This window comes from Oryctolagus cuniculus, chromosome 3 (genome assembly GCF_964237555.1).
Source record: "Oryctolagus cuniculus chromosome 3, mOryCun1.1, whole genome shotgun sequence".
Taxonomy (NCBI): Eukaryota; Metazoa; Chordata; class Mammalia; order Lagomorpha; family Leporidae; genus Oryctolagus; species Oryctolagus cuniculus.
The window spans coordinates 140,601,454-140,620,484 of NC_091434.1; the positions used below are offsets into that span (position 1 = coordinate 140,601,454).

The 19,031-nt window shown below is 42.3% G+C and overlaps 1 protein-coding gene across 3 annotated transcripts in view; it reads left to right on the forward strand.

Annotated features, from left to right (window-relative positions):
* Positions 1–19,031, forward strand: part of RELN (reelin) — a 538,293-nt gene that overhangs the window by 151,560 nt on the left and 367,702 nt on the right. For all 3 annotated transcript variants that reach the window (XM_070071183.1, XM_051849694.2, XM_051849695.2), the window contains exon 3: positions 8,300–8,435. In XM_070071183.1, coding sequence (XP_069927284.1) covers positions 8,300–8,435 — 136 coding nt within the window. The remainder of the gene's footprint in view (positions 1–8,299; positions 8,436–19,031) is intronic.

Here is a 19,031-nt window from a genome sequence, read left to right on the forward strand (position 1 = left end):
CTTTAGTGTGTCTTGGAAAGGAATAGCCTATGTGTCTTAGCAGAATATGTACATTTTTATTATAAAGATGGGGGAATCATAGAATTTCTAGTTACAGTTCTGAAGACCTAAGGTATGCACATTAAAAGCACAGAAAAGTATTCCTGAGAGAAAATGGAGTTCATACAAGGTTTAGTCACAAACTTAAAATAACTGAAGACTTGTCAAGGAAAATGACATCCTGGAAGGCACAGAAATGTGTGTTTCTCTCTTAAAAGGGATTGTGGAGGAAACTTTGAGATAATAAAGACATCATGAACCCAATGTTGGGAAAGGACAGTGTGCGTAAAGGAATCTCTGCTGTGGATTCCCTTCCTTCTACAACAGCTTTGATCGAGAAGACAAACATTCAATAATTTGTGAACTAAATTCAGTTCAACTTAATGAATGTAGAACACCCAGACTTTGTTCAAAAGAATCGGTGTTTTAAAGAGTTATTTTGATTTTTGGCAGAGAAGTCACAGGTAGTGTGAATATTCTATTTTTGAAATGTGTGCACACAATGTTCAAAAGGAAATGTTTTTATAACACACGATGCTTTAAAACCTTGCTTAAATCAAGACAGTTATCAATTTTGTAGAACTTCTGAGTTGAAGGACAAATCCACTTTCGTCAAAGTTGGAATGGGAGAGTTGCTTGAAAGTGTTCACTTTGTTCTCATGGGAAAAAAAAAACAGATTTCTCACAGGAAATTGTTTTCTCTGGGGAACAAATTCCTAGAAAATGTTAAGTCTAGTGGTTTGCACATAGCCAAATAAATAAATCTTTATTATAGCTACATTACACATACATATGTAAGTACATACCCTCTCAAAAACAAGTTATAATTCCTTTATAATAATCTGGTTCTTCCCTTCCCAAATAACATTAAACACTCCGTGTGCATCCTGTTCCCCACCATGCAGCAACAAAAGCACCAACATAAATTTAAATTCATTTTCAAATTCAAATTTCAGTTATCCCAAGAATAGGATTCCGAATCACCTATATTAATCAGATAATATGTGTCTCCCATGACATGGAAGGCATTAAGCAGGTTGCTGTGACAGTGTATTGTGCTTCCTTGAACACTAGACACTGATTCTGACTTCCAAACCTCATTGTCTTTTCTGTGCGCACCCCATTCATTATGTCAGCCCTGTAGAGTGCCCTCCCATCCTCCTTCTGTTCTTTTAAGTGGTACTGAGAGCAGTGGAGCTGAAAGGGCTCTCAGCGATCATGGACCAGCCTTTAACAGATGTCGGTGTGAAGCTTGAGAGCTGTACCCTGATGCCTGTCACAGGGCAGTGTGGTGTTGGTTACGCCCTGCTGTTTCATGGAAATAAAAACAATCATGGAATTTGCAGTATTTCTTCTAGACTCAGTCCAGTCTTACTTCAATAGAGCAATTTCTTATTTATTTGCAAAGCAGGGAAGAAGAGAGACTGACAAAGACAGAGATGCACAGAGAGATTCCGTCCGCTGGTTCACTTGCTAAATGGCCACAACCACTGGGGCTGGGGCTGGGGCTGGGGCTGGGGCTGGGGCTGGGGCTGGGGCCAGGGCCAGGCTGAAGCCAGGAGCTGAGAACTCCGTCTGGGTCTCCCGTGGAGGGAGCAGGAACTCAACCAGCTGAGCCATCATCTGCTGCCTTCCCAGGTGCACTGTAACGGGAACCCGGAACAGGAGCTGGAGCCAGAAGTTGAACCCACGTACTCTGATATGGAATGCGGGTGTCCCAAGTGACATCTTGACTGCTGGGCCAAATGCCTACTCTAACCAAGTCACTTGTGAGACTGTAGTGAGGGCCCACTCTCCCAGGTGCTGTGTGAGCATGAGCAAGTTCTTCTATTTCCATTTTCTCAGTGTCCTAATCAGTAAACTGGAGAACATGCTAGCTTAAGGAGTGCTTAAGGGCCTTAAATAAGTTAACATTCACAAACACTCAAACTAATGCCAGGTCACTGTGTGTGTCCAATAAGCATTAGCTGTCATTCTTATGGTTGTCCCACTTTATCATTACTATTTTCTGTTTCTCACTGATATCACCCAGCTAGTGCTCACCTGTTTCCAAGCCTTTATTTAGAGTGTTAGTTCATTCTCGCTTGCTCTTCCCAGCTCTAGTCATTTCAGGACAATGGCCTTGCCCTATATTTCTTTGTTATATCACCTTAGGGCCTTACAGAGGCTTTGATGCAAATAGGGATCTTTGGGTAGCAGGGTTTTGTAAAAAATGTTTTCTATTGATTGGTCTTTAAGATAGTTAAATTTCTAGCAGCTGCAACTCTGGCCAACTTTTAGATGTTCTCAAAGAAAATACGAATTTTTATGTGGTAGCCCTGTGTTAAAAGAGCAAGAGCCACTGCACATTCATTGCATTTAAGGGGACATAAAAAGGCCCAGAAAATACATGTTTGGGATGATTGTAGAAGTATTGCGCAAGGAGATCGGATGTTTTCCATTATTACTATGGCCTGTTATAAGACACTATTGAACACCTCCAGTGTGTCTATTGGTACTTTGGTCATCTGAAGCGTGTTGCTCTAAGCTTTGAATTCTAAACATTCTACCAAGGTACGCTGGCTACACATTAGAATTCCTGGGTGAGGCCCTCCAGGTGTTCAGGATAGAACCTCAGACCATTAACCCAGAATCTCTGGGTTCCGATGTTGACTGAGTTTCTTCGGGTGCTGCTGAGCGGAATTATGTTAGGTTACAAGAATCTTGTGCAGCAGCAGCCTCGCCCAGGATAGGACCACGGTAGCTGCTTTAGAAAGTACTGAATGTAACCTGCAGCCTAAACACTGACTCACTTTCTAAGAGGGATTGTGAGGAGTGAACTTGGCCATGAATCCCATTACCACAGCCTGGACACCTTATTTTGTTTGGTTCATTTCCCTTCCCACAAGATTGTGGCTGGAACTTTGATTTTCCGTTTGGGCCAGGCTGACTCCAGCAGATGTGTCACTTCCCACCCACTCCCTGTTCTGTGCCTGGCCAGAGGTGAGTGGCAGCTCCTGAGTCATGGCTATTGAGTCTCCTTTGGTGCTCTGTGATTTCCCTGGCAGTCTCTTATCCTCCTTAGCCTTGCGGTTTCTCCGGCTTGATGATTTTTGTCTCAACATGCAGTATATAACTAAATAAAACCCTGAATGAGAAGAAGAACCTCATGTATATGTGACAAAATTTAGACTTTTTTTTCCTATGTCTTAGACTAGTTCTGACCTATTCTATACAGCTTTCTGTTGGACAAGATTGCATTTCACTAGTTAATGTAACATATATGATATAATTCTTGTTCTCATTTATTTTGAAAGTTCCTCTTGGGGCTGGCGCTGTGGTATAGTAGGTTAAGCTTCTGCCTGCAGCACTGGAATCCCATTTAGGTACTGGTTCATGTCCTGGCTGCTCCTCTTCCAATCCATCTCCTGCTAATGGTCTGGGAAAGCAGTGAAAGATGGCCCGAGTGCTTGGGCCCCTGCATCAGTATAGGAAGCCCTTGGTTTGGGATCAGCCCAGCTCTGGCCTTTGTGACCATTTGGGGAGTGAACCAGCAGATGGAGGACCTCTGCCTCTCTGTCTCTGCCTCTCTCTTTCTGTAACTCTGCCTCTTAAATAAATATTTGAAAAAAAAAAAAAAAGAAAGTTACTCTTGTACTTATTCAGAAAACATTTCCCGGGTATCTGTGATGTGTTAGATATCATGGCAAGTGCTTGGGATGTAAAGATTAAAGACAGAGCCCACCCTAGCCTTCTTGGGGAGGTGATCAAGTGTGGTGATGGAGAGATGGAAAGGAGGAAATGTGGGCAAGGGACGTGAATGTGGAGAGAGGCCTTTGAGGGTGTCTGAAGGGCATGTGCTTAGAAGTATGAGTGCGTGTGGCTTAACCACCAGAGCTCAAGAATGGCATCGTGGCCGGGACATAGGTGCAGGGAGAGCAAGTAGGGGTCAGATTTTGCGGAGTGCTGTAAGTGGTGCCGGAGAGTTTGTGTTTTTCTGGAATCTGATGGGGATCCATGGCAGGCAGTGCAGCAGGGGGCTGTCATGATCATTTGCAGCCTTCGGAGGAATCATTGGTGGACCAGGGGAGTGAGACCGGAGTAAAGATAGCTCTGAACAGGCATCATGGCATCTTAAGGGAAGAATGCTGAAAACCTAGAGTCACTTAGGGGGAACAATAATAAAGTTAAATGCCTGCTTTGTGCCACATAACAAGATTTAGGGGTGGGGTCAGGTGTTGGCACAGGCCACCAGCATCCTTTATCTTAGTTCCTGGCTTTGTGTCTCAGCTGGGCTACTGATCCCAGCTTCCTGCCACTGTGCACCCTTAGGAGGCAGTGGACGATGCTCAAGGACTTGGGTCTTTGCCACTGACGTGAGAGACCCACAGTGGGTTTCCAGCTCCTGGCTTCACCCTGGCCAGCCCTGAATGTCATGGGCATTTGGGAAATTGGACCAGGCCTGGATGTTGCAGGCATTGGAGGAATGAACCAGTGCATGGAAGCTCTCTCTCTCTCTCTCTTTCTACCTTTCAAATAAATTTTTAACTAAAAAAAAATAGAAACATTAACAATGTAAATGTGAAAAATCAACTAGTAAAAGGAAAATACAGGAAAATTTTGTTTTCATCTTGGTGATTGAGATGCCATCTTAAAGCATGACACCCAAGAGTAAAGATACTAAGAAAATAAGTGATATATCTGAGTATGTGTACTGTGCCGGGTGCCAGAGGAATGTAGGTTAGTAGGCCTGATTTGTGTTTTTAAAGAAAATAAGATGCAGGGAAGGAAAGAAACCGGAGCCTTCCAAATGCCTTGGGCTAAGAGCCATGCTAGACTGAAGTAAAAGGTTTCCCAGGAACGTACGTGTAGGAGGAGCTTGCTGAGTTCACCTGGAGGTAGATAGGAGAGGCTTGATAGAGTAGAAAGTGAAGTAAATATTGATGTAGCCTCTATCAGGTGGTTGAGAGTGGTTGAGTATAGAGAGCATTTTAGGTGGAAGGCATACTTTGTGCAAAGGTAGAGAGGGGGTTTATTTGGTATTTTGGGTGTGTAAAGGACGAGGGACTGGATAAGACATGGGAATAGAAAGCGCTGAAGATGAGTTGGAGAAGGAAATGCAAGGCACACCCAAAGGGTCTTAATTCTATCCTACGTAGACCAGTTCTGTCTAATAGAGCTTTCTGTGATGATGGAAACTTTCCATGCTTTGCTGTCCAGTATGGCAGTCACTGGACCACACATAGCTAATGAGCACTCGAAATGTGGCTAGTGCAATTAAAGAACAGAATCTTAATTTGCATTTAATTTTAATTAAGTTTGAATAACCGCTAGCAGCTACCATATTGGACAGCACCTCTAAAGACAATGTGTGTGGGGGTCACATTGAAAGGTTTTATTTATTTATTTTTTGGTTGAGAAATAGTATGAATAGAATTGTATTTTAGAATGATCACTGTGGCAGGCAGAAAGAAAATCAAGATTCACTGAAAGCCCACTTGTAGATTCTGTACTAAATGCGATTATACTTGGACGTACTGAGTCATTTAATTCTCACAACTTTAAGATACAGAGGGCATGATATTTACATTTTAAAGACCATAAAACAGGCTCTCTGAGAGAATAATGAGTCATTTGCCCAAGGTCACAAAGCCAGTATATGAGAGAATTTTAAAACATGACTTCCCACTCCTGACAATGCTTTTATTAATTTTTAAAAATTAATAAACTTTATTTTTTAGAGAAGAGTTGGACTTACAATGAAATTGAGTGAAAAGTACAGAATCCCCATATACAGGGATCTCTTTTCCCACACATGAGAAACCTCATGTGCTGTTGGCATCCTGCCCCACAGTGGAGAATTTGTAGAATGGATGAACCTACACTGACCCATCCTTATCCCCCAAAGTCTATAGTGTGCGTTGGGATTCACTCTTGGTGCAGTACTTCCTAAGAATCTTGAAAATCCATCTAAGGAGAGGCAGCCCCCACTGTGGGATTGCAATAGTTTCACTGCCCTAAACATCTGCTGTGCTTTTTTTCCTGGTCATCCTTTCCCACCCTCCAGCCCCTAGCAAGCTCTTATCATTTTCCCATCTCTATAGTTTTGCCTTTTCCTGAAGGTGGTATAGTTGGAATTGGCTTCTTTCCCTTGGCAATGTGAATATTTGACTTCCTGTCGTGTCTTTGCACGGCTTGATGGCTCATTTCTTTTCAGGGCTGAATAATATTCCATTGTCTGGATGCACCACAGTTTATTTAGCCATTCACCCAGTGAAGGATATCTCGGTTGCTTTCAGATTTTGGCGATTATGAATAAAGCTGTGAAGAACGGGTTTGGTGCGGATGTAAACTTTCAGTTTGTTTTGGGATATTTCCAGGCATGCATTTGTTGGCTTGTATCCTGAGAGTCTGTTCAGCTTTAGAAGATACTGCCCGATGGCCTTCCCAAGTGGCTGCACCGTTTTGCATTCCCTCCAGCAGTGACTGAGCGCTCTCTGCCGCACAGCCTCTCCAGGCTAGGGTGTTGTCGGTGGTTTGCATTTGGGTCATTGTAATAGACATGTCGCCATATCTCATTGTTGTTTTAATTTGCAATTCCCTCAGGACATCTGAGGGTACTTCAGAGAGTTCATGAAAATGTGCATCGTGAAAAAAGCTGTCATGATTTCAAACATCTTTTGCATAAAAATAAGCTCATCTTTTAGTTCCTTTTTCCGCAAGCCTTTTGAGGTGCCCTTGTATGATTCTCTACATCTTCTTGTGTCCTTATTTGCCATCTGTGCTTCTTCATGTCTGCATAGACTTTGTTTTTGTTCATTGTTCAATGAACTTTTCTCATACTGTTTATTTATATTTTATATCTGAGGTTATCCTATGGGAACCACTTTATTAAAAAAAAAAAAGCGGAAAAAAAGCATCCGCTGATGTCTCAGCTGGGAGCTGACCTGCTCACTGTGAGGCCGTGGTGACCTCAGTTGGGACATAAGCAGTTTCACAGGACATCCACACTATAGACCGCCCATCCTGAGATGCTGATGATATGAAGCGAACACAAGGCCACTCTGTAATGCACACCACACAGATGACCCACATCCTTCTCTGTGCTGACGTGACTCCTGGTGCTTTTCATAAACCAATTGCAGATTTAGCTTCACTCTATTCTCCATGCGTCGGAGATAAAAATTAAGATGCCCAGTGATAAAATGACCTCCACTTCCTGATAGCCCCAAAACCGTGTGCCAATCCACATCTCCCTGCAATCTCCCCAGCGGGGCTGGAGGTTTTCCTGAAACGCAGGGCTTTCTGAAACCATAAAACACTCTCCTCGGACATAATCTAAGGGAGGCCCAGAGATTTTAATGAGTCCCTCCCAGGCGCCTCCTACTGAGATGCCTCTCAGTCCCCATGGTATTTGGCCTCTTCTGTTCCAGTAAACTCAGCCTCCTTCAGCTGCAGGTTGGTCCTGGTTGTCACTGATGAATGGAGAAAGATCAGTCAACCAAACCAAAACAAATGCATCCTAAAGCAGTGATTTTGGTACGTCGCTCCCTAACAACAGTGTGTTTAAGAAAGTTCATTTCTCTCTAGCAGTAATAAGGGGGGAATGACACAATGTAGAGGGAAGCTAAACAGCATAACACGTTTTTCTTATTTTTATAATTTTAGGGATAATTTTAATGTCAGGATAGTTTTGAATTTTGAGTTGTGCCGAGTTCCCACATACTGCACACCTAGCATCTCGTAGTGTTGACATCTTATAATTAGTATATTTGACACCGTCTATCCTCTACACCCAACTTCCTCTGTTTTTACTGAAGTCAAACTCCCTCTATCCCTCCTGTCCCCGCCAGTCTCCAGGGAGCAGCATTCTGTGTTCACATTGAGGTGTTTGTTGGTTTGTTTGCTTTAGTTCCCACATCCCAAAGAGAATATTTTAGTGCATAAAAAGCACATTTTCTTCATCCTGTCATCTGATGATGAACACCTTGGTTGATTCCCTGTCTTGACTATTGTGAATAGATTGTTGTTATGAATATGGTGGAGTAGGTATCTCTTTGATAAATGATTTCATGTCTTTGGAGTATATACGACGTGGTGGGATTACTGGGCTGTACAGCAAGTCGCTTTCTAGTTTCATAAGAACTCTCCATGCTCTGTTTTCCATAGTGGAACATAATGAATCGTGACAGAGAATTGTCCAGAAGCTTTTGTCTTGCCATGATAGGGAGGGCCTGGTTTTGTTGTCTTTCTACAACGTCTTTTCCTTTTTGTCTTCCAGGGATCATGTCTGACCACCAGTTTGGAAACCAGTTTATGTGCAGTGTGGTGGCCTCTCATGTCAGTCACCTGCCCACAACCAACCTCAGCTTTGTCTGGATTGCTCCGCCTGCCGGCACAGGCTGCGTGAATTTCATGTGAGTACCCAGAGCGTCCCTGACGGTATGGAAGGCAAATGCGCTCTCTCATGTGGTGGCATCTAGGGTAGCTCTTTAAATGTTTTATTTTCACAGGTCTGACCTGAAAGCCTCTAATTTTGGTGTAAAAGAGGTCAAAACTTTTTTTTAAGGTTTACTTACTTATTTTGAAACTCAGAGAGAAAGGGAGAGACATAGAAAGAAATCTGCAATCTGTTGGTTACACTACCCAGATGGATGCAATGGCCAGCGTTGAGCCAAGCCAAAGCCAGGAGCTTCATCTGGGTATTCCACATGTGTGCAGCGGCCCAAGCAGTTGGGCCATCCTCCGTTGCTTCTCCCAGGCCATTAGCAGACAGCTGGATCGGAAGTGGAAGAGCCGGGACATGAACCTGTGCTTATAGCCGGTGCAGGTGCCGTGGGCAGTATTCTATCCACTGTGCCACAGTGCAGGCCCCCAAAACTGTGTTTTAAAAGTAGTGTTAGCAGTTTATTTTTGCATATTTATTTATAACTTCTAAACTGGATTTCAGCTGGCAAAAATATACAAGAAGATAAAAGTGAATTGGCCTAGGGGTTAAGACCTGAGTAGGACTCCTTCATCCTGTATCAGTTCCCAGCTGTGGCTCTTGATTTCAGCTTGCTGCTGCAGACAGTGGTGATGGCTCAAGTAGTGAAGTTCCTGCCACCCATATGAGAGACCTGGATTGAGTTGAATTTTGGCTTTGTTGAAGCATCTGGGGAGAGAGGCAGCAGAAGGGGAAGCCTCCTGCCTCTGTGTCTCTCTGCCTCCCAGGAGCTGGGGAGTGGAGAGAAGTGGCTCAGAGGGTGCTCTGTTTCAGGTAGGAGTAAGTTTTAGAGACCTGTTGCCACATCATAGAGATTCTAGTTCCTAGCTCTACATTGTGTATTTTACAATGGGTGAAAGAGTGGATTTTAAATGTTCTCATCACCAATACAGATAGGAATTTGATAAGCAATAGTATATAAATTAGCTTGATTTAATATTTTGAAATAAAAAACAACAGAATGAATATATACAGAATAAATATATATGAATATATATATGAATATAAACAGAATAAATATATACAGTCAAATATATATATATGAATATAAACAGAATAAATATATACCGTCAAAAAAAAGTAATTGGAAACATCAGGGACCTAGGAAAATGAATTTAAAAATATGCTGAAAACAGATTTTAAAATGCTTTAAATATTACCTACTGAAAAATCCATAAAAAAGTCATAAAAAGTGTTAGGAAAAAGTTGCAGATTGGTGCCTCCTCACACGGGGCACCAAGATGTTAGGAAAAGAGGCGCAGAATAGACAGGAGGCAGTGTATGAATTTACAGCCAGTCCAAATTTATTCAGGGAAAATAAATTCATAGAGGTGGGTGACCAACTGCCCGAGTGTACATGGATGGAGCATGTGGCAGAAGGCCCCAACCCCCAGGGGCCAGGCCTTTTTAAGGAGGGCTAGAGATGGGGCTGGGGGTAGGGAGTGGCAGGTGGAGGGGAATTCCTAGAACTGGGCAGGGCCTGGGGACCTGGAGAAGAGTGCAGGGTGGGGAATGAAGGCCGTTAGGGTGTGAGACCCAACTGAGATTCAAGGGCCAAGAATACATTCCAGTGATGAGAGTGGCCGAGGCTTATGTCCTTGTTGCATCAGTAAGAATTAAACATTTGAACTGAAATTCAGGAGACATATATTACGTGCTGTGTGCTTTTCCCCAGGAAAAGCAAGTGACACGCTGGCTGCTATAACCGTGTTTTATTGGTAAACCACTTAGCCACCTGGTCATTGAGACTGTTTACTGCCTTTTGTGTTAAAATTAATCGCTTGAATGACACAGAGGCAAGGATTCCCTGAACCCAAAGTGCTGAATGTTCTAGAACATCTGGAGAAAATGGACAAAAACTACTTTACCATTGCTTTCCCCACATCTGTTGATAATCTTCCATTTTGCATAATTCCTTCAGGGTTGCTTGGTGTCCAACTATTATGGCATTAGAGCTACCAAATAAGGTGGTAGTCTTTAGAGATGATAAAACTCAAGTTAAAAGAGGCACTGAATTATTCAAACCTTTTGGCTGTAAATCCCCCCACACACACTAGGGGGAGCCTGGGAGTGGGAGAGGGGGAGGAGGAAGAGGAGGAGAGAAGGACAAAGGAAGGAAGGCTGGAAGGAGAGAGGAGGGGAGGTAAATCCTGAGCCACCTAACCCTGAAGGTCAGTGGAGAAAGTGCCAGAGAAAGAGGGTTATAAAAGATCCACTGGAACATTAATATTTTTGAAAACTTGCCGTGTGCCAGCAATTTTGGTACTTATATCTTTTTTTTAAAAAAAAGATTTATTTATTTACTTGAAAGAGTTACAGAGAGAGAAGGAGAAGCAGAGAGAGAGATAGAGAGAGGTCTTCCATCCGCTGGTTCACTCCCCAGTTGGCCGTAGCAGCCAGAGCTGTGCTGATTAGGAGCCAGGAGCTGGGAGCTTCTTCTGAGTCTCCCAGGCAGGTGCAGGGAGCCAAGGACTTGGGCCATCTTCTACTACTTTCCCAGGCCATAGCAGAGAGCTGGATCAGAAGTGGAGCAGCTGGGACTTGAACCGGCACCCATTTGGGATGCTGGCACTGCGGGAGGCAGCTATACCCGCTATGCTACAGCACTTGCCTGCACTTTAACTTTTGATCTGTTTAATTCTCATAGTAATTCTGGGGACTAAGTGCTATATTATTATTAAAGCACAGAGCTGTTAAGTAACTTCCCGAAGTAGCTCATTTAATGAGCAGCACAGCCTGCCTTCAAAACAGGTGATACTTGCCACTTTGCTGCAGTTGCCTATAAAATGATCACTTGTCTATTTTATTGTGGAAAAATACGACACTGATCCAATGAAAATTAAAAAGTGTTTGCAGTATGATATCAGAATCTCTAATGGTTTAAACTGACCAATATGTGTTTCCTATTTACATCTAAAAACTTTTCTGTACATGAGGTATACTGGAGGTAACATTACCTAATCCATTCAGATTCCAAGAGGCACCTCTTTAAAATCCTGAAATGTGGAGTACTGTTAGAGTATTGTGTCAGACATGGGTTGGATCTTCGTATGTATGACATCGGTCCATTCTTCGAATGATGATTATATCCTTTCTCATCACAAGGGGGCTTTGTATAGGGCACCTGTGAATTGCACGAAAACTTGGTCACAATCAGGTTTAGGTTGAAGTGCCTGGATGGATAAGCTGGCAGAATATTAGAATAAAAATGGTACATAGAATAAATCAGATTTGTGCCTAAATTAATAATGGTGATTTAACCTTAAGTGAACTTCCTGAAAACTGAATACAAAATGAACAAAGCAGTGTTCTAGTTAAGATCCCTGAGCGTTGATGTGGAATGAACTCAGGTCAGAGAAGAGAAACACGGGAGGACCCCATTTGAACATTCGATATTTTAAAGAAAGTATCTCCTAGAGGAATCATTTTCTTAAAGCACATGAAACAAGAAGACCAAAAAAAAAAAAAAAAAGATTTTACCGATTGAAGGCACCAGCAGTTTCGGAACACCTGACAGACTTGGAATAACGCAGATGCAGAGATTGGCAGCGCTGCCTGAGTGCATCTCAGAGGCCTTTAATTTTTGATGAGAGCCATTTCAAGCTGTCTAGAGACTTCTTCGGGAAGGGCAGCGTGGTTGCCTGTTTATTCCCATCCATCAGGAGAAAACACGGCAGATGTATTTGCCTTGTTACTTCAAACAGTTGAAATAAGACTGGGGACTCCCCGTGGGCGTGTCTTGGGGGGGAGAGCATTTATACCTGTAGATAAAGATGCCAACGGTCGATCCAGACAAATGTTCCTATACTTCCTAGATGATGCGTAGCTTCCTGCCAGAATAAATGACTCCTCGTGTTAAGTCTGAAATGACTGTCTCCGCACCGTGAGATAACAGCGGATAAGCCGCTTTCTTAAGGAGGAATTTCATCTGTCTCTGAAATCACAAGTCTGCTGTATTTTCTGATAGTCTTGCTTTCTGTTTTAAATAGACATTTCCCAGCTTGAGATGTTTATCTCACTTCTGCTCAAAGATGTATTTCTGAATGGCAGGATTTTCAAACAATGTATATAGATCCTTAAAGGTAAATGACTGGGAAGCTAACGGATAGTTCTCACTTCCCTGTAGGTTTCTGGCAGTTAGACATAGAGCAGAAGACAGTCCACGTTCAGGGCCTCCTGTGTGTTCTGAAGTATCAACATTGACAGATGAGGTCAGAGTGCTTCCTGGGGAATTAAGTTTTAAATTTAGGGAGTGTAGTTGAGATGAAATAATGTCCATTCATCTCCACGAAGGTTTGAAGAAGTTATTTTTATTGTATTAATTATACAAGATTTTTTAAAAGATTTTATTTATTTATTTGACAAGTAGAGTTACAGTGAGAGAGAGAGAGAGAGAGACAGAGAGAAAGATCTTCCTTCCGTTGGTTCACTCCCCTAATGGCTGCAATGGCTGGAGCTGTGCCAGTCCGAAGCCAGGAGCCAGGTGCTTCTTCCTGGCCTTCCATGTGGGTGGCAGGGGGCCAAGCACTTGGGCCATCCTCCGCTGCCTTCTCAGGTGCCTCAGCAAGAGGTGGATCAGAACCAGAGAAGTTGGGATTCACCTGCCCTTCCATATGGGGTGTGGGTGTCCTAAGCGGCAGCTTAACCTATTGAACCACAGCACCCACCCCTGGGAAATTTTTTTATTCTAGAAGCAACATATTCTTAACCAGGGTCCAAAGACAGAAGTGCTTCTAGGGAATTCTGTCTCAACAAATACTTGTTGATGAACTCATTCTTTTTTTTTCCCTTTTCATAGAAATATCAATTTTTCATACTGTTAAGTTTGTTTAAAAGCAGTAATCAATAATACAAATAAGGAGCAGCCTGTGGCAAACCCACCTCCCCTTCTTCGTGCCCTTTTATGTAATGCTGTGAGAATGTTTGGCGGGCCCTCCAGTACACGGGCGTGGGTTTGGAATCCACCAGTGCTTCTTCATGCAAGGCCTTGTGGTCTAGATGGGATTTCCACTGCACTTGGCCCGCCTTCCTTGAAACCACAGGGAACATTTGTGAAAGCAAAAAGACCAAGTCCGTAAACCTAAGAGCTCTGTGTGGTGCACTTATTAGACGTTCCCAAGACTGTCTCAGTGTTGTAAGGGCAGAGACTTGGGTTGTTTTCATTATTAGAGTTCTTTAAGCCAGTTTTAGAAGCCTGAACATGAATTTTTTTTTCTAAACTGCCTACAGAGTCAAAAATGATGATGACGAAGGTGCCTGAGAAACAGGTGAATAAGTTTTTCCCATGACAAAAAAAAAATCCATGGTTTGCCAGAATAGTTACCAGCATAATATATGCCAGTGGCAGCATATTATATAAACCCTGATTTTCATAAAGTCTCTTAATATTAAGACATTACTATAGATGTGAAATAAAATTTTGATTTCTTCTTCCAGCTAAAAAGTTTTTAAAGAATATATATGTGTGTGTGTGATTTATTTAAATATGCACATATATGTGAGCCACTTATTTAGATATATACATACATATTTGAGAAGATGTGTGTATGTATATAAGTATATAGATAGACATGTATGCATTTACACACGTATGTGTATACACACTACAGCATATTATGAAATTTGCTTAGAAATGTGATTCCTGACACGGTAGCTGTGAACCACATGTGGCTATTTAAAATTGTTTTAAATATTTATTTATTTACTTGATAGGCTGAGTTACAGAGAGAGGAAGAGACACAAAAAGAGGTTCTCCGTCCGCTGCTTCACTCCCCAAATGGCTGCAGCAGGCACCAATCTGAAGCCAGGAGCTTCTTCCAGGCCTCCCACCCGGGTGCAGGGGCCCAAGGACTTGGGCCATCTTCTACTGCTTTCCCAGGCCATAGCAGAGAGCTGGATAGGAAGTAGAGCAGCTGGGACTCGAACCAGCGCCCATATGGGATGCCGGCACTGCAGGCCGCAGCTTCACCTGCTACACCACAGCACTGGACCCCTCAAATTATTATTATTATTATTATTTTGTGACAGGCAGAGTTAGACAGTGAGAGAGAGGGAGACAGAGAGAAAGGTCTTCCTTCCGTTGGTTCACCCCCAAAATGGCCGTGACGGCCGGCGTGCTGCGCTGATCCAAAGCTGGGAGCCAGGTGTGTCCTCCTGGTCTTCCATGCGGATGCAGGGCCCAAGTACTTGGGCCATCCTTCACTGCCCTCCTGGGCCACAGCAGAGAGATGGACTGGAAGAGGAGCAATTGGGACTAGAACCTGGCACCCCATCTGGGACTAAAACCCCTGGGTACCGGCGCTGCAGGTGGAGGATTAGCCTTGTGAGCCACAGCGCCCGACCCCTCAAATTATTTTTAAAGAAGGTTGCAGTTTAGCTGAAAATGATTCTTAAAGCTATAAATATAGGAAATGGCAGTAAAATTAAAATTTCCACAGTAAGAAGGAAGAAGGGTAAAGGGCTAAAGAGCACTAATCCATCAGGAGAAATGAAAAAAAAATTAAAAATCACAAAAGTAAAATGTAATGTCAGATAAAGAAGTCTAAAAAAGTCAATAATTCCATTAAATGTAAACAGATTAAACTGATGAGTTGAAACACTGTGACTTTCTTGATACAGTTTCAAAAATTCAACCGTATGTTGCTTCCAAGTGACAAATGTAAATGTGATACAAAAAGGTTGAGACTAAGGAGATGGGAAAAGATGGCCAGGCAGGTGGAAGAATAAAATACCTTGCTTACAGACAAAGATGAAAAAACAATGAAAAACAGAAAATCCTTTTTGAGGCAATATTTTTTTAAAGATTTATTTATTTACTTGAGAATTACAGACAGAGAGGGAGAGACAGAGAGGGAGGTCTTCCATCTGCTGATTGAATTCCCAAATGGCCACAATGGCTGGAGCTGGGCCAATCTGAAAAGCCAGGAGTCAGGAGCTTCGTCCAGGTCTCCCATGCAGGTACAGGGGCTCAAGCACTTGGGCCATCTCCCATTGCTTTCCCAGGCCATAGCAGAGAGCTGAATTGGAAGAGGAGCAGCTAGGACATGAACAGGCACTCTTATGGGATGTCACCACTGCAGGCAGATGCTTAACCTACTACGCCACAGCACCAGCCCCGTTTGTACACATTTCTAATATTTCGGTTACAAGTATTGTTAGGAAATTACTAATAAGGCAGTGCTTTAAAAATGGTTGAAAAGGATGAAAGAACAGGTGTTGAAGTGGACGCAGAGAAAAGGAAACTCATGTATTATTGGTGGAAATATAAATTACTATAGCCCATGTGGGGAATAATATGGAAGTTTCTAAAAACAAACAAGCAAAAAATAGAACTACCTGATGTCCTAGTAATGCCTCATTTGGGAATATATCTAAAGGAACTGAAGTCACTATGTCAAAAGAGTATCTGCACTCACATGTTTTTCACAGTAGCCGAAATATTGAAACAACCACAGTGTCCACCAGTGGATGCACAGGTAGAGAAGATGTGGCGTACGTGTACAGTGCAGTACTGTTCAGCCTTACAGAAAGAGGAAATCCTGTCATTGGCGACAACATGGATGAATCTGGAGAGCATTATGTTAAGTGAAATAAGCCAGGTACAGACAGACAGTTGCCAGATGATACATGTATAATCTCATAAGTTGAACTCATAGAACTAGAGTAGAAAGAACCAGAGGCTGTGGGTTGGGGTTGGGGTGCAAGAATGGGAGATTATTGATCAGAAGGGACAAAGCTTGAGATAAGCTGAAGGATTAGGTTTTAAGATCTATAGCACAGCAGAGTGAATAGCATAGTTAATAATAATGCATTATGTGTTTCAAAACAACTAGACAGTAAATTTCACATGTCTAACTATGCAAAATTATAGGTAACTGAGTTGGCAGATCTGTCAATGAGATTGATTTAATCATGTCACTGTATACATACGTCAAAGCACCATAACTTTATACACAATTATGACTTGCCAGTCACAAATAATATTGGTTAAAAATATATCCTATTTGTTAAATGGATGAATGAATGCATGCATACATTAATTTAAAAATGCAGAAATGCCTGAGTATGCCAGAAGATTATGCTAGAGAATTAGAATTTATATGCTCCTATTTATACTGCCAAGCATACACTGGTGACAGATGGCTTCATATTACAATATTTTAAGTACTTGGGAAATATCAATTTGGTCATTTAACAAAGTTCCATAAATTTAAAATTTTGATTTGCTGTTAGTTTTTCTCTAGTAATTCAAGGCACATTACATAAACTCTTAAGTATTTCTTCTGAAGGCTTAAACATGTTTGAATACTAATATTTCTCTTGCTTACTAAGTTAAATTGCATTTCTTCTGTTTTTGAATGCTATTTAAATGAACATACAGTTTAAACATTAATATTATCAATATTTCTAAATTGAATGGTCGAAGTCCATGTAAAATCTCATTGTTAGAAACTTTTTAAAAAAGATATGATCATGGCTGGCGCCACGGCTCACTAGGCTAATCCTCCACCTAGCGGCACAGGCACACTGGGTTCTAGTCCTGGTCGGGGCGCTGGATTCTGTCCCGGTTGCCCCTCTTCCAGGCCAGCTCTCTGCTGTGGCCCGGGAGTGCAATGGAGGATGGCCCAAATATTTGGTCCCTGCACCCCATGGGAGACCAGGATAAGTACCTGGCTCCTGCCATCGGATCAGCGCGGTGCGCCGGCCACAGTGCGCCGGCTGTGGCGGCCATTGGAGGGTAAACCAACGGCAAAAGGAAGACCTTTCTCTCTGTCTCTCTCTCTCTCACTGTCCACTCTGCCTGTCAAAAAAAAAGAGAGATATGAGCATGTCTTTTTTTTTTTTTTTAAAGATTTTATTTATTTGAAAGGCAGAGTTACAGAGAGGCAGAGGCAGAGAGACATCTTCCATCTGCTAGTTCACTCCCCAGATGGCCATGCTAGCCAGAGCTGGGTCCATCTGAAACCAGGAGCCAGGAGCTTCTTCTGGGTCTCTCACATAGGTGCAGAGGCCCAAGGACTGCGCCATCTTCTACTGCTTTCTCAGGCCATAAGCAGAGAGCTGAATTGGAAGTGGAGCAGCTGGAACTTGAACTGGTTCCCAAATGGGATTCCGGCACTGTAGGAGGCGGTTTTACTGGCTAAACCACAATGCTGACCTCTAGAAACATTCTTAAAAGCAACTTGAGGAAATAAAAAAATTCAAATCACATATTTTCTAGATTAATATAATCTCTTTAAAATTAACTGTAGACAGGCATTTGGTCTGATGGGTAAGATACCCACATCCCATATCAGAGTGCCTGGTTTGAGTCCTGGCTCCATTTCCAGTTCCAGCTTTCTGCCAATGGGTGCCCTAGGTAGCAGCAAGAAGTGGCTCAAATCATTGAGTACCTATCACCCACATAGGAGACCCAGGTTGAATTGCTGGTTCATGGCTTTGACCTAGCCTAGCCCCAGCTATTGCAGACAATTGGAGAGTGAACGAGCAGATAAATTTGTCTGTGTGTGCTTTTCTGTCTCTCAAATAAATAAACACATGAGTAAAAGATGTTTTAATTAAATCAATGCATATTGATAAGTTGTCTTATTTAGCACTGAGAAATAAATAATCAACAAATTGAATTATTCCCTCTCCAATTTAGCATATTGTCATATCGAAATCAGGTTTTGGGTATTCACATTGACAAGCCCTAAGCTGGAAACTAAAATACGACAGTCAAATCCTCTCCATTTATTTCCTCTACTAGTATTTATAGAAAGGATTATGAATAACATGAGCATATGAGTTATCTGGGCTGACATATATTTCAAAGAGCCATGCCCTAAATTTTATAGGAAAGATAAACAGTGAAAAGGCTTCTAATTAAAAATGCACGCTGTAGTTGCAAAGGCGCTAAGATAGTAGGTCCCTTAATCAAGCCCTGGTTTTAACTTAAGCAAATATATTGAAAGTATGTAGAGCTAAGCCACATAAGCCTTTCTTCTAAATCCGCCTGCAGGCATTAATGCTCAGATTTGAGATGGCATCCTTATTTGCTAAGTGCAAAGATGGTTACAAAAGAGCTTTTCTCACTTTGAGGATAAAAGCAAAAGTATTCTTTAATTTTGGTTACTGCCAGGCCTGTCTCTGCACCATAATAGTTATTTGGCTCAAAACCAAAAAGTAGCAATACAGTACTTACATGTCTATGGATCAAAATTAGATGAAAAATTGCTGTTTCTCATCTCCAAAGCTATTTGCTGCACATTTTATAACCCTCAAGATGCCTTTTGTAATATGTGATAACAGAGCCAACTGCAGCATCTGCCTGGAAAGAGATTACTTTAATTATGGACTCAATGTCCTATTTTCTGCAAGTGATCCCCAGAGACAGGCTTCCTGACGAAGGAGAAGGGCAAGGATGCACATTATAGCCTACTCACCAACCACGAAAGGTGGGCAACGCGAGGCAAGGACACCCAGAAACTACCGCATTTTCCTACGCTGGGCTGTGATGAGAGAGTCTACAGTAATAGCTTTTTAATCA